At 45.1% G+C, this 16679-nt stretch overlaps 1 protein-coding gene across 7 annotated transcripts in view; it reads right to left on the reverse strand.

Moving 5' to 3' along the window:
• Nucleotides 1–16679, reverse strand: part of LOC138651946 (NXPE family member 2-like) — a 442657-nt gene that overhangs the window by 126756 nt on the left and 299222 nt on the right. For all 7 annotated transcript variants that reach the window (XM_069742585.1, XM_069742586.1, XM_069742589.1 and 4 more), the window contains one exon: nt 10416–10480. In XM_069742585.1, the coding sequence (XP_069598686.1) occupies nt 10416–10480 (65 nt within the window). The remainder of the gene's footprint in view (nt 1–10415; nt 10481–16679) is intronic.

Consider the following 16679-nt stretch of genomic DNA (forward strand, 5'->3'; position numbering starts at 1 on the left):
ATCTTGTTTGTTTGTCCACACTTTTGATTTAATTTGTGCAGCAGTCCACTCCTTGTTATTGCTGCCTGCGATACATTGCTGAGATTACTGCAGGGAGATAGTAATTGTAGGACAGTCCCTTTTTTTTTTCTCGTTACATCTCTTCAAGCCACTTTCTGCCACAGAAAATATACTCTAATACAGTGGCCCACATTTATTCACTAGTCTCCCTGAATAAAAAAAAAAGGGGTGCAGATTAAAGTTGGCAAATCTGCATCAGTGGCAGTCCTGTGTGTGGCATCTGTGTGTCATTTTCTGGCACAGAAAACATAGTCTAACAGTGGGCCTGATTTCTTGCCAATTCTCCCAGAAATAAAAAAAAAAAATCGTGGGAGATTAATATTGGCATTTGTGCTTGAGTGCCGGTCGTGTGTGCCATCTCTCTCAAATTGTGGGGCACAGAAAGCCTAGTGTCTAATACTGTTTTTTTTTTTTTTTTAAATTCTCCCTTAAAAAAAAAATAGTGGGAGATTAATATTGGCATTTGTGCTTGAGTGCCAGTCGTGTGTGCCATCTCTCTCAAATTTTGGGGCACAGAAAGCCTAGTGTCTAATACTGTTTTTTTTTTAATTCTCCCTTAAAAAAAAATAGTGGGAGATTAATATTGGCATTTATGCTTGAGTGCCAGTCGTGTGTGCCATCTCTCTCAAATTGTGGGGCACAGAAAGCCTAATGACTAATACTGTTTTGTTTTTTTTAATTCTCCCTTAAAAAAAAAAATAGTGGGAGATTAATATTGGAATTTGTGCTTGAGTGCCAGTCGTGTGTGCCATCTCTCTCAAATTGTGGGACACAGAAAGCCTAGTATCTAATACTGTTTTTTTTTTTTTTTTAATTCTCCCTTAAAAAAAAATAGTGGGAGATTAATATTGGCATTTGTGCTTGAGTGCCAGTCGTGTGTGCCATCTCTCTAAAATTGTGGGGCACAGAAAGCCTAGTGTCTAATACTGTTTTTTTTTGTTTTTAAATTCTCCCTGAAAAAAAATAAATAGTGGGAGATTAATATTGGCATTTATGCTTGAGTGCCAGTCGTGTGTGCCATCTCTCTCAAATTGTGGGGCACAGAAAGCCTAGTGTCTAATACATTTTTTTTTTGTTTTTAAATTCTCCCTGAAAAAAAATAAATAGTGGGAGATTAATATTGGCATTTGTGCTTCAGTGCCAGTCGTGTGTGCCATCTCTCTCAAATTGTGGGGCACAGAAAGCCTAGTGTCTAATACTGTTTTTTTTTTTGTTTTTAAATTCTCCCTTAAAAAAAAATTTAGTGGGAGATTAATATTGGCATTTGTGCTTGAGTGACAGTCCTGCGTGTGGCATCTCTCTCATTTTGTGCCACAGAAAACCTAGTGTGTAACATTGTGCCTGATTTTCCTTGCAGTCTCACCCACATATAAAGGGATATCTAAATCCTACAGAAGTTTGAGTTCACCTTGTAAGTTGTTTTACAGTAACAAATACCGTTACTTTAGTTACGTTTTTCAAACAATGAGGAAGTCTGGTGGAAGAAGTCGTGGCCGTGGGCGTTCATTGTCAGCTGGTAATGATGGTAGTGGTGGTGGAGCATCAGGTGGTCGTGGGAAAAGCAATATAGCACCTAAGTCTCGAGTTGTGGAGCCAGGTTCGTTGTCTGGCTACACAAGGCCTCGAACGCTCCCTTTCCTGGGAGTAGGAAAACCGCTTTTAAAGCCGGAGCAGCAAGAGCAAGTTTTGGCTTTCCTTGCTGACTCAGCCTCTAGCTCTTTTGCCTCCTCTTCTGAAACTGGTAAATGTAAAAGCAGAGCGTCGTTAGTGGATGTTCACGGTCAGGGACAAGTCGCTTCCTTGTCCTCTTCAGCAAAAACAACAACAGAGAAGGATGCGTCAGGCGACACAACGGGTTACTCCATGGAGCTCTTTACACATACCGTTCCTGGGTTAGAAAGTGAAACAGTTAACAGGCCATGCCCATTACAAGTTGAATCGGCATGGAGTGCACAGATGCACAGCCACAGCCTGATTACTATGCTGTTCCTTTGACTCAGACCACAACATTGCCCTCACAGTGTACTGATCCAGAATCAGACCCTGATGAGACTATGGTGCCCCGTCACGAACGCTATACCACCGGCTTACACGGTAACACAGACGAAGTTGCACACGAGATAGAAGAGGAGGTCATAGATGACCCAGTTGTTGACCCCGATTGGCAGCCATTGGGGTAACAGGGTGCAGGCGGCAGTAGTTCTGAAGCGGAGGAGGAGGGGCCGCAGCAGGCATCAACATCTGGCCCAAAACGGGTGGCAAAGCCAAAACCAGTTGGAGGACAGCGTGGCTATCCGGTTAAAGAAGCTCAGTCTGCAATGCCTGAAAAGGTATCCGATGGTAGAAAGAGTGCAGTCTGGCATTTTTTTAAACAACATCCAATTGATCAGCGCAAAGTCATCTGTCAAAAATGTTCAACTACCTTAAGCAGAGGTCAGAATCTGAAAAGTCTAAATACAAGTTGCATGCATAGACATTTAAACACCATGCATTTGCAAGCCTGGACTAACTACCAAACGTCCCTTAAGGTTGTAGCACTCTCGGCCAAAGAAGCTAGTCAGCAACGCTACATCCCTTCCGTCACTGTATGGCCACCATTTCCCGCACCACCTGCAGTATCTGTGCAGGTTTCGTTGCCAGGCCAAAGCAGTCAGGGTCAGGGAATCACCAGTTTCATAGTAGGAAACACTGCATGTAGGGCACCGGCAAGAATACCGTCTCCAACCATCTCTCAGTCTGCCATGTCCACCGGCACCCCCGCTTGTTCCACGATCTCCAGCTCTCCAGTCCAGCTCACCCTACATGAGATTCTCGTTAGAAAAAGGAAGTACTCATCCTCGCATCCGCGTACACAGGGTTTGAACGCCCACATTGCTAGACTAATCTCATTAGAGATGATGCCCTACCGGTTAGTTGAAAGCGAAGCTTTCAAAGCCCTGATAGACTACGCTGTACCACGCTACGAGCTACCCAGTCGACACTTCTTTTCGAGAAAAGCCATCCCAGCCCTCCACCAGCATGTTAAAGAGCGCATCGTTCATGCACTCAGGCAATCTGTGAGTACAAAGGTGCACCTGACAACAGATGCATGGACTTGTAGGCATGGCCAGGGACGTTACGTGTCCATCACGGCACACTGGGTGAATGTGGTGGATGCAGGGTCCACAGGGGACAGCAATATTGGGACAGTTCTGCCTAGCCCATGGTCTAGGAAACAGTTGGCTGTAGCCGTTCGCCCCCCCTCCTCCTCCTCCTCGTCCTCCTGCAGAAGCGAGAGCTCATCTACAGACCGCAGTCGCACAACCACTCCATCTGCAGCTGCCACTGTTGCACACCAGGTGTCCCATTATGGGGCAGCTACTGGCAAGCGTCAGCAGGCTGTATTGGCAATGAAGTGTTTGGGCGACAACAGACACACCGCGGAAGTTCTGTTCGAGTTCTTGCAGAAAGAAACGCAGTCATGGCTGGGCACTGTAGATCTTGAGGCAGGCAAGGTAGTGAGTGATAACTGAAGGAATTTCATGGCTGCCATCACCCTTTCCCAACTGAAACAGATTCCTTGCCTGGCTCACACCTTAAACCTGGTGGTGCAGTGCTTCCTGAAAAGTTATCCGGGGTTATCTGACCTGCTCCTCAAAGTGCGCAGACTTTGCTCGCATATCCGCCGTTCGCCCGTACACTCCAGCCGTATGCAGAACTATCAGCGGTCTTTGAACCTTCCCCAGCATCGCCTAATCATCGACTTTGCAACAAGGTGGAACTCAACACTGCACATGCTTCAGAGACTGTGTGAACAGAGGCGTGCTGTTATGTATTTGTTAGAGGATACACATACACGGGCAGGCAGTTGGATGGCAGACATGGAGTTGTGAGGTGTGCAGTGGTCGAAGGTACAAGACATGTGTCAAGTCCTTCAGTGTTTTGAGGAATGCACATGGCTGGTTAGTGCAGACAACGCCATAATAAGCATGAGCATCCCCCTAATGCGTCTGCTGATGCAAAGTTTGACGCACATAAAGGAGCAGGCATCTGCAGCAGAGGAAGAGGAAAGCCTTGATGACAGTCAGCCATTGTCTGGTCAGGGCAGTGTACAGGACGAGGTAGCGGGTGAACAGGAGGAGGAGGACGAGGAGGATGATGGGGATGAGTATTTTTTTAATGAGGAAGCTTCTCCGGGGCCAATGGAAATTGGTGGCGTGGCAAGGCTGGGTTCTGGTTTTTTGAGGGACACAAGTGACGTAGATTTGCCTGTAACTGTCCCTCAACCCAGCACAACCGCAGATTTGACAACTGGAACTTTGGCCCACATGGCGGATTATGCCTTACGTATCCTCAAAAGGGACCCACGCATAATTAGAATGATGACCGATGACAATTACTGGTTGGCCTGCCTCCTTGATCCTCGCTATAAAGGCAAATTGCAAAATATTATGCCACATGAGAACCTGGAACAAATATTAGCAACCAATCAACTCTTGTTGACCGTTTGATTCAGGCATTCCCAGCAAACAGCGCCGGTGATGGTTCTCACACAAGCTGCAGGGGGCAGCAGACCAGAGGTGTTAGAGGTGCAGAAATCAGAAGTGGCGTTGGACAGAGGGGTTTTCTGACCAGGTTGTGGAGTGATTTTGCTATGACCGCAGACAGGACAGGTACTGCAGCATCAATTCAAAGTGACAGGAGACAACATTTGTCCAGTATGGTTACTAACTATTTTTAATCCCTTATCGATATTCTCCCTCAACCGTCATTCCCATTTGATTACTGGGCATCCAAATTAGACACCTGGCCAGAATTGGCAGAATATGCATTGCAGGAGCTTGCTTGCCCAGCAGCTAGTGTGCTATCAGAAAGAGTATTCAGTGCTGCTGGTTCAATATTAACCGAAAAAAGGACTTGTCTGGCTACCCAAAATGTGGATGATCTAACCTTCATTAAAATTAACCACTCCTGGATTTCGAATTATTTTGTCCCACCTTTCCAGGCTGACACCTAGCTTTCCTATGAAAAGGTCTTGCTTGTGTACTGGTCTGACTGAGTTTTCCAATCTCGTAAATTACAGCAGCTGTTTGTCCAGCATACGACATGTTTACACCTCCCTAAATGGGCAAACTCCCCCCTCGTGGCCGTGGTCTCGCCACTTGGCGCAAGCACCCGTGAGAGTGCCGTTTGTCTGAAGAGGTGGGTGTGCACGCTTTTGGTCGACGGCACTGCCACTGGGTCCCTCATAGTACAATAAAGTGTCTCTGGCGGTGGTGGCGCGCAACCAACGTCAGACACACCGTTGTAACATGAGGGGCCCTGGGCCTGTACCGCCGGCCACAAGACAGTTCCCCCCCCAGCTCAAACAGTGCTCTACGATTTGCAAAATTATCTCTCACAGCTCCACCAATGTTTAGTCTTTGCGCTGACATCCTTCAATGCCTGGCACTGACAATACCAATGTGTTGACATGCATGATGCTACTTAAAATAGTCAGGGGCAGCGTCCTATATTTACACCAGTAAATACTTTGCGCCAAATTACTAGGTCTGAAACTCAGCAGAGGAGCCCACCCCTGTACCTAAGTATGCCACCCTTTTGTTTTTTGGTTTTGTTGTATTGCGAGACATTAACATCTATTTATTTTTTGGGAGTACTAACTGTCAGACACTCCTTACAATCGGCCTCCACTGACAACACCAATGCTGCCTGTGTACCCCTGCAAGATAATTCCAAGTGCATAGAGCCTACTTTTGTTATGTTAGGCCTACTAAGTCTGTCTGCTGTCCATAATAGAAATTGTCCTTCACTGACCACACCACTGCTGCCCGTGTACCACTGGAACCTATTTTAAAGTGCCTACAGCCTACTTTTCTTATGTTAGGCCTACTAAGCCTGTCTGCGGTCCCTCCTTCCAATAGTCCTCCACTGACCAGACCAATGCTGGCCGCGTACTCCTGGAACCTATTTTAAATTGCATAGAGCATCCTTTTTTTAATTGTAGGCGTACTAAGTCTGTCTGCGGTCCATAATAGAAATTGTCCTTCACTGACCACACCACTGCTGCCCGTGTACCCCTGGAACCTATTTTAAAGTGCCTACAGCCTACTTTTCTTATGTTAGGCCTACTAAGCCTGTCTGCGGTCCCTCCTTCCAAAACTCCTCCACTGACCAGACCAATGCTGGCCGTGTACCCCTGGAACCTATTTTAAATTGCATAGAGCATCCTTTTTTTAATTGTAGGCGTACTAAGTCTGTCTGCGGTCCATAATTGAAATTGTCCTCCACTGACCAGACCAATGCTGGCCGTGTTCCCCTGGAACCTAGCTGAAAGTGCATAGAGTCTACTTTTTTTCTTTATTTTATATTTATAAAGCCCAGATGAACTACGCTGTACCACGGTTCGAGCTACCCTGTCGACACTTCTTTAGCGAGAAAAGCCATCCCAGCCCTCCACCAGCATGAAAAAGTCTGCATTGTCCATGCACTCAGGCAATCTCAGAGTAGAAAGGTGCACCTGACAACAGACGCATGGACCAGTAGGCATGTCCACGGAAGGTTACGTGTCCATTACGGCGCACTGGGTTAATGTGGTGGATGCATGGTCCACAGGGGACAGCCTACTAAGTCTGTCTGCAGTCCCTAATTCAAATTGTCCTCCGCTGACCACACCAATGCTGCCTGTGTACCCCTGTAACCTTTTTTAAACTGCACTGAGCCAAATTTTTGGTTTAAGGCCTACTACCTGTGTCTGTCTGCGCCACTCAATACAGCTGTCCTCGTCTGAAAAAAGCTGAGCGTCAATTGTCTGGTTTTCAGCCTATAGGAATTTGAAAACTGCATTGGGGCTACTACTTCGGTAGGGCCTACTAACGGTGTCTGCCGCTCCAAGGTGTTCTCCTGGTTGCCTTTCCTGAGCTTCTATCTTCAGGCTCGTCTTTAAATAGTTTTTTAATCGAACAACTGCAGTGGGGCTACTAGTTTGGTTGGGGCCTACTAAGATTGTCTGCCGCTCCAAGTTGTTCTCCTGGTTGCCTTTCCTGAGCTTCAATCTTCAGGCTCGTCTTTAAATAGTTTTTTAATCGAACAACTGCAGTGGGGCTACTAGTTTGGTTGGGGCCTACTAAGATTGTCTGTCGCTCCAAGGTGTTCTCCTGGTTTATTTTCCTGAGCTTCAATCTTCATGCTCGTCTTTAAATAGTTTTTTAATCGAACAACTGCAGTGGGGCTACTAGTTTGGTTGGGGCCTACTAAGATTGTCTGTCGCTCCAAGGTGCTCTCCTGGTTTACTTTCCTGAGCTTCAATCTTCATGCTCGTCTTAAATAGTTTTTTAATCGAACAACTGCAGTGGGGCTACTAGTTTGGTTGGGGCCTACTAAGATTGTCTGTCGCTCCAAGGTGTTCTCCTGGTTTACTTTCCTGAGCTTCAATCTTCATGCTCGTCTTAAATAGTTTTTTAATCGAACAACTGCAGTGGGGCTATTAGTTTGGTTGGGGCCTACTAAGATTGTCTGTCGCTCCAAGGTGTTCTCCTGGTTTACTTTCCTGAGCTTCAATCTTCATGCTCGTCTTAAATAGTTTTTTTAATCGAACAACTGCAGTGGGGCTACTAGTTTGGTTGGTGGCCTACTAAGATTGTCTGTCGCTCCAAGGTGTTCTCCTGGTTTACTTTCCTGAGCTTCAATCTTCATGCTCGTCTTAAATAGTTTTTTAATCGAACAACTGCAGTGGGGCTATTAGTTTGGTTGGGGCCTACTAAGATTGTCTGTCGCTCCAAGGTGTTCTCCTGGTTTACTTTCCTGAGCTTCAATCTTCATGCTCGTCTTAAATAGTTTTTTTAATCGAACAACTGCAGTGGGGCTACTAGTTTGGTTGGTGGCCTACTAAGATTGTCTGTCGCTCCAAGGTGTTCTCCTGGTTTACTTTCCTGAGCTTCAATCTTCAGGCTCGTCTTAAATAGTTTTTAAATCGAACAACTGCAGTGGGGCTACTAGTTTGGTTGGGGCCTACTAAGATTGTCTGCCGCTCCAAGGTGTTCTCCAAGTTGCCTCTCCATAGCTTCAATCTTCATGCTCTCGTTAAGTAGTTGTTGAAACAACACTGCATTAGGCCTAAAAGTTGGGTCTGGGTCGTAGAGACGGTGTCTGCCGCTCCAAGGTGTTCTCCAGGTTGCCTCTCCATAGCTTCAATCTTCATGCTCTCGTTAAGTAGTTGTTGAAATAACACTGCATTAGGCCTACAAGTTGGGTCTGGGTTGTAGAGACGGTGTCTGCCGCTCCAAGGTGTTCTCCAGGTTGCCTCTCCATAGCTTCAATCTTCATGCTCTCGTTAAGTAGTTGTTGAAACAACACTGCATTAGGCCTACAAGTTGGGTCTGGGTCGTAGAGACGGTGTCTGCCGCTCCAAGGTGTTCTCCAGGTTGCCACATAATCGAAGCTGCATAGAGCCTATTTTGTTATTTTAGGCCTACTAAGTCTTTCTGCGGTCCCTCCCTCCAATTGTCCTCCACTGAGCACACCAATGCAGACCGTGTACCCATGTAACCTTTTTTAAACCTGCGTCGAGCCAACTTTGTGGTGTAAGGCCTACTTGTAGTGTCTGGCTGCGCCACTCAATACAGCTGTCCTCTTTACAAAAAATGACCTGCAATTATCTGGTTTTCAGCCTATCGGAATTTTAAAACTGCAGTGGGCCTACTAGTTTAGTTGGGGCCTACTAACAGTGTCTGCCGCTCCAAGGTGTTCTCCTGGTTGCCTTTCCTGAGCTTCTATATTCAGGCTCTTGTTAAATAGTTGTTAAATGGAACAACTGCATTTGGCCTAATAGTTGGGTTGGGGCCTACTAACAGTGTCTGCCGCCCCTTGCTGTTCTCCTGGTTTCCTGTCCTGAACTTCCATTTTCAGGCTCTCGTTAAGTAGTTGTTAATGTTAGACTGCATTTGGCCTACTAGTAGGGTTGGGGCCTACTATCGGTGTCTGCCGCTCCTTGATGTTCTCCTCCACTGAACAAAGCTGTGCCGCCTGTTTACTACTATTGCCAATTTTGAACTGCATTTAGACTACTTACTGATTTGGGCTTACTCTCTGTGTCAGCCTCTCATTACAGTTGTCCTCCACTGAACAAAGCAATGCCTCCTAGTTAGTCCTGTTACCAATTTTGAACTGCATTTAGCCCACTTTATTCTTTGGGCCTATATCTGTGTTTCCTCCTCATCCTGCCCATTGCCCAACCAGTGATAGATGAGTCTGCTGGTACATTGCCCCAGACCACTACATTCCCCTTGCACTCTACACAGCCAGAATCTGACCCTGCTGAAAGTCAGGTTCCCCTTCTATACTATACCAGCTTACATGGGGACAAAGAGGAAGGTGAAGATGAAAGTGCAAGTTCCATCATCAGGTGTGGGGGGGGCATACTCGTTGGCGACGTCACTGGCACAGGGCCCCTCATAGTACGCAAAAGTGTCGCTGCCGGTGGGAGGCACCCCCGCCGTGCAAACACACCGCCGTACTTTGAGGGGCCCTGTGCCAGTGCCAATGCCAATGAGTGGGCCCCCCCTGCTTGCTCAGGATCACAGCACTTGCAAAGTTTTAATACTTACCTCGCCCTGCTCCACTGCCGTGACGTGGTCCAGATTTCCTGGGCCCACAAAATACTTGAACCAGCCCTACCCCCAACAACTTTAGCCAAATGACCCCCAATTTCCAATGCCTAACTATTATTGTAAGGGAAATTAAGATTGACAAGCTTCATTAAGAAGAATGGATGTTTTTGCCATTAAAATGGGCACTCTATGTGTTTTCCTGGCCCCCACTCACTGCCGACTATGCTGCCCCATTCATTTGCATTGGGTTTCGTGTTTCGGTCAATCCCGACTTTACGACATAATCGGCCGATTTCACTCGACCCGACTTTTGAGATAGTTGGGTTTTGCGAATCCCGACTCGACTCTAAAAAAGTCAAGGTCGCTCAACCCTACCGATAGGGAATTTAGATTGTGAGCCCCAACGGGGACAGCAACGATAATGTGTGCAAAACTGTAAAGCGCTGCGGAATATGTTAGCGCTATATAAAAAATAAAGATTATTATTATCTTACAGTGACAGCCATTATTATTATCTAACAGTGACAACCAGACCTCCTAAAAAAATGCAGCCATAGTTCCACCTCATAAGAACAGGATATACAGCCACTATATGTTTGAAATATGACTGCTCCTAACAACATATTAAACTATAAAAAGTGACTCCAAGGAGTAATAAAGTTTTGTACATGTTACTAGAAATATTTGTTACAGGCAGCATAATTAATGTAATTTTGCACAACTAATTGTTAGATAGATACCTTTCTACTTTGAGGCAGTTTTACTTACTATTTTTGCATTGGAGTACCTTGAGCTGATGAAAGTCTTTTGGAATCTCAACTCTCACATCAGTCCTTAAAATCAAAGAATGAAAAGAAGTTTACTCTTGTGAAATCCCTGGTGAAATCTTCAGCAAGTGCTGCACCTTGCCGAATCCTAAGGCCGGTTTCACACGTCAGTGGCTCTGGTACGTGAGGTGACAGTTTCCTCACGTACCGGAGCCACTGACACACGTACACACATTAAAATCAATGCATCTGTGCAGATGTCATTGATTTTTTGCGGACCGTGTCTCCATGTGCCAAACACGGAGACATGTCAGTGTTCCTACACGGACCCATTAAAGTCAATGGGTCCATGTAAAACACGTACCGCACACGGACGTTGTCCGTGTGCCGTGCAGGAGACAGTGCTACATTAAGCGCTGTCCCCCCCACTGGTGCTGAATCCGCCATTCATATCTTCCCTGCAGCAGCGTTTGCTGTAGAGAAGATATGAATAATAGTGTGTAAAATCCAGATCCAGGTCCCCAGCCCCCTCCCACCTCCTGTGCGCCCCCTCCTCCCTGCTGTGATAAAAATACTCACCCAGCTCCCGGCTCCCTCGCAGCGTCCTGTCCTGGCTGCACCTTCTACTGTCACGTGGGGCCGCTCATTTACAGTAATGAATATGCGGCTCCACCTCCCATAGATGGCGGAGCCGCATATTCATTACTGTAAATGAGCGGCCCCACGTGACCGCTCATACAGTAGAAGGTGCGGCCAGGACAGGAAGCAGCGAGGGAGCCGGGAGCTGGATGAGTATTTTAATCACAGCGGGGGGGGGGGGGGGGGGGGTGCACAGGGCGTGGGAGGGGGGTTTGGGACCTAGACCTGGATTTTACACACTATTATTCACACTGATTGCCACACTGATGTACCACAGAAACGCACCGGCACACGGACACAGATAATTCCGGTACCGATTTTTCCGGTACCGGAATTATCTGGACGTGTGAGACTGGCCTAATGGTGTCTAATGTGCATACTTTCAGGATTCGCATCCACCTTGCCAATAATAGCGGTTGTCACATGCGATTACTTGTGCATTAAACATCCTTAGTATTCAGCAAGCATTGCAGCTTTCCATAGTGGACAACTCCTTTAATAAAAATGTATAAAATGTACAAATGTAATCTTACTTCTTAGAGAGTAACTAATGTTTTACATTTTTTCATAAATACTATTTTTGCGTAATTTTTTTACATAACCACTAGAGATGAGCAAGCGCTAAAATGCTTGGGTGCTTGTTGCCCGAACCGATCAATTCCTAATACTCACGTGATCTTTTCGAGTATCAAGTATTTAATAGGAATGCCGAGCTTTTTTATGGCAGACCATACAAAAATGTCTGGGGGCAGTGAACATGTTCAAACGGATGGGAAAGGTGCTCAATGAAAGGAGAACAGCACGGGGAAGACCCCTGGAAACATCTCTGACTCTGAGATCTCTGCTGAGAACAATGGTGTCACACTATTACTCTACTTTAAGGAGTGACAATAAAACATTCCAAACTGACAAGAAATTTCATTTGACAGAGAAAAAAATGTTAAGAAACCTTTTTTCCTGAATAATGACTTTTATATAAGGCAAAATTTAAAAAGGATTTCACAAAAATATATAATTTAAGTAAAGCAAAATTGATTTTTGTATTATAAAATAGGAAGTTTCAGTTTAATTTATGAAGGAAGCAGAACTGCCAAAAATAACGGACTCAAATACACCCTGTATGAGACATAAAGGAGGGCTTCATACACATTCTGTTCAACTTGTCATGTATTGGTAATCCTAGGCTCATAAACGCTATGCACTTTTGAGGGTAGTATACCAAGGATATGTACTACCGATAACGGAATAGTCTATAGGTGAGCAATATAATACCAATAAGCGTATGTGCACAAGTTGAGTAAAATTTCTGCATCTCTTGATAGGAAAAAATGGAGCTACAAAAATACACATTTTTTGTGCTTTATTGCCCTGTGTTTTGGTGGATTTAAGTGAATTAAGTGATGAAAAACGCAGGGAAAAAATGCACATAGAATTGACATGCTGAAGATAATTTTCTGCACCAAATCTGCAAGTCAAAAATACTTAACGTGTGAATGACACTTTAGGTTTCTCATACTGACGAGCGAATATATTCAGCACTATTCGTTACTCACACGAATTGTATGGTATTTGGGCTATTCGTTACTTGGCGAGTAATTAGGTATTTGCCTCACTATATTCGATTGGCCCGCCCACCCATCTTTGGTCTGGCATTACTGTGATTGACTGGCCTTTCAGCGTCATAGTGACTATTTAAACTCTGCCGGCGCCATCTTGCGCACATTGCAGCTGGAAACAGCGTAGTGAGAGCGTAGGGAGAGTGAAAGGAGCGTAGGGACAGTGATAGAAAGGTAGAGTAAGCGTTATTTATTCAAAAAGTTCTTTTAAGAGCTGAAGACTGTCAAGATTACTTGTTTTTGCTCGTTAGGTGGGTATTTAGTAGTGAGAGATTTAATAGGAGGGTGGGTGGTTAAAAGGCAGGCACCTGGGTGTTCTGATCATTGCAAGTACATGCTGCAGCTCTCTGTTATTTTCCACTTAAAATAACTAATATTTGTCTACCAGTTGTGCAACTGGTGCAATCTGGGTAAAGATTATCATACGTGACAATTTAGCAGGGGCAGTAATCTTCTTTGCTCCATATTTGCAGCGTGTCAGCAAGCCAATTTAAAAAAAATCATAATTTTCCATTGTTCTAAAAAATAACGTATCTTTATCTAGCAGTTGTGCGACTGGTGCAATACAGGTACAGATAATCTTAACAAGGGGATTGATAAGGAGTACAAGTTTCACCACTGCACAATGTACCAAGCTTTCACAAAGTACAAAAATATTAGCCACGGGGGGGTATACATACATGTCCACTAAGTACATGTTGCAGAAGCAGGAGGAGAAGGGAGTGACTTCATGATCAAAATGGGTTTGGATGGTAAGGGATGGATGTTACGACAACTTCCAAAAAAAAACCATTTGGGACGCAATGTGACACGCACGCTGAGTTTTGCAGGTGATTTGGGCTAATACCTATTGACGAGTTTATATGTTTCACACGACTGGCCATTTGAATCCAGGCACTACATCCAGAGGGAACTCTCCCTGTACGCTGACGACTTCATCTATATTCATGTATCACCAAGTGATAAGCTAAGTAGTCCTTTCAAAAGACAAAAAAAGTGTCAAGCTATGTAGCAGGGACCACCACTAAATCAATTTTTGAAAATACAATAAATTTTATTTTGTCAACCAAAAACGGTACACCACACAATTAAAATCACTTAAAACAAAGATGACATCATGGGTTCCACATAAAGAACCCCCCCTGGACATGATTTATGATAGGAAACAGTATATATATGAAGGTACAAGATTCAGAAGTACAACTGTCTTGAATATAAATCTGCATAGAAGTTTAAACAATTCTGCTGGTCGGAGGCTGCATGCAAAAAGGTAAAAATAGATATACTAATTAATGTAAACGTGGCCCAGCTCGCAGCATGAAAATGATTATAGATTTGGATAATAAATATATGCTAGTTGCTAATCAGCGATTTAGTTGCATGACAGAAATACAAACAATGACAGATTTAAAAAGAGATAAAAAACAGGTCACATGTTCACCGGAACGGCAAAGTATTCCTTGTGGATAGATTTCACCACTCTAGAGAGATCAGAGACAGTAGTGGAGGGTATATTTTTTTCTCTCTATTCTGTGGGGAGGAATATAGCCAAGTCCTTAAAGAGCCTGGGTAAGTGCAATAACCAAAAGGGCAAATAGTGATCTTGCCAGGCAGGCTTGACGCTTTTTTTGTCTTCTTAGAGTCTCATGGTATGTCATGCTTTGGGTTGACCCCTTTCTTTGTACTATTATGTTTGATGGTGCCCTCCACCCCCTCTTTGCTAACTAAGTAGTCCTTTCAACATATATATGCACTCCTGATGTACTTCCTATAGAGGGAAACGCGTTGAGTTTCATTTATTGCATACATTTTTTGGGCTTTTTGGACTCTTTTTTTTTTTACCTAAAGACAAGCTCACTAATTAATTTGATTGTTTATGATGCTGATGTTGGCTCTGCCTATGGGGGTATGGCCTAGGGAGATGTATAAAGAATTCATGTTGTGGACATTCTCTGGTATATCTAATATATAATTGCCTAGAATACTACTTCCTGCAATTTGTGCCAACTTCCTGTCCGGAGCTAATGTCCGGAGCTAATGTCCGGAGCTAATGTCCGGAGCTAATGTCCGGAGCTAACGGAGATAAGTGACGTCAACAGTGTCCAGTGTCTGATTGGTTGCCGCCTGCTGCGAGTGACCAATCAGAAACGTGCCGTACTGTGACACACTCCGCCCGCCATTTTGGTGTGATTTTTGAATTTTTACCTCACAGCAAGTTTCTACTGCGTGGAGGCGGGCCCAGTGACGTTGCTCTTCAAGCTCCTGCCGAATTTCGTCAAAAAAATGATAATACCATTTACCAAAACTATATATATTTAGTTGTGAAGTGGTTCAGTGACATTTTCACACCAATTTTGAACTTTTGTTTGGTGTTTTCTCCATATACTGCCTATTATTCACTGACTGTTATACTGAGAGACTGCCGTTTATTAACCTCTTCTTTGCCACATTGGGTATATTGCTCTATTATTTGCCACATAAGGACATTGTCCATTATTGCCCAGCAATTTCTCTGCAATATAAACTGCCTATTTATTAATATCTGCATTCCTGCAAAGAACTATTGCCTATTATTAACTGGGTATTTTCCTACTACCTGACATTGTTCTTAAGCAAAGAACCGTTGTTGTGGCATTTGCCACAACACTCAAAGTTGTCGTCTGATGTCTTTCATCCCTCCCCTCATAAGCATGTTCATGGATCCTGTGTAACTGTACCTTAAATAACAAGAATTGTCAAGAGCTGGTGAGTGCAGCCATTTTTTGTTCTTTCTTACTATTATTTATTAATTGTATTATTTTTACATTTGAATAAATAAAGTATATATGGATTCTAGACTCCCGATTCTTTAGAATCGGGCTGCCATCTAGTTATAGATAATGCAATTGTAAAGTATCAATATCTGTAATGTCCCTGCCGGCATCACTGCATGGCTTTCCATCTCCCTTCAGGCAGATACACCATCTTACTTACCCATCAGGGCCATACTGTGAGTCCTGTCCTCTGCCTGCTCCATGCTATGAACCTCATGTCCCCTGCTTGGTATGTGCACACTTCCTGGCTGTATCCTTAGGGCGGCAGCACCAGAACTTCCTGAGTTTCATAGAGACTGTGTGCACACTCCTAATATGCCCCCAGCCTATTGCCAAAAGGTATGAGGTACTTAAGGCATCTCCACCCACAGGGAGATGCCTGAGCAACAAACTCTCTCAGTCTGCTTTCTGCTCAGAGTTGCCAGGTCCTGTCCTGTTTCTGCCTTCCTGGAGGCTACATATACAGGCTCGTTTCTGTGTTACTGTGTCTAGTTTATGGCTCTCTGGGGGCTGCATACCCAGACCAGAATCCATTGTCTTGTCGTACTTGTCTGTTTCTTATACCTGATCGTATCCTTCTCTGTTTCCTTCCCTACTCAGCTGTGTATAGCTGGTTTCTGCTCTGCTCTGCTCGCTGCATCCTGCAGCTCTGCTTGTCTAAGCTCTGCTCGCTGCATTATGTGGCTCTGCCCTGCTCGGTGCATCCTACGGGTCTGCTTGCTGCATCCTGTGGCTCTCCTCTGCTTGCTGCAACCTGCGACTCTGTTCTGGTCTGCTCACTACAACCTGTGGTTCTGCTCTGTTCGCCGCATCCTACTGCTCTGCTCTGCTACGTCCCACCTTCTGCAGCTCTGCTCTGCTCTGTCCCGCCTTATGCATCTCTGCTCAGCTCCCGTCCCACCTCCGGCGGTTCTTCTCTGCTTCTGTACCGCCTCCTGCTGCTCTTCTCTCCGCATCCTGCAGCTCTGCTCTGCCTCCTCACCCTTTGGCTCTGCTCTGCTCCCGCTCCGCACCCTGTGAGTCTTTGTCCTTCTAGTCTGAACTGGATCCTAACAGTTCCTGTCCATTCAGTCTGTACTGGTTCCTACCTGCTTCCTTATCCTGCTAATATCTGATCCTGCCCTACCCGTTACGGACTCGATTCCTCCAGTCTGTTCCATGCCTGCCTGCCTGCCAGAGTGCCCGCCTGCTAGAGTG

The sequence above is a fragment of the Ranitomeya imitator genome, chromosome 10 (genome assembly GCF_032444005.1).
Source record: "Ranitomeya imitator isolate aRanImi1 chromosome 10, aRanImi1.pri, whole genome shotgun sequence".
Taxonomy (NCBI): Eukaryota; Metazoa; Chordata; class Amphibia; order Anura; family Dendrobatidae; genus Ranitomeya; species Ranitomeya imitator.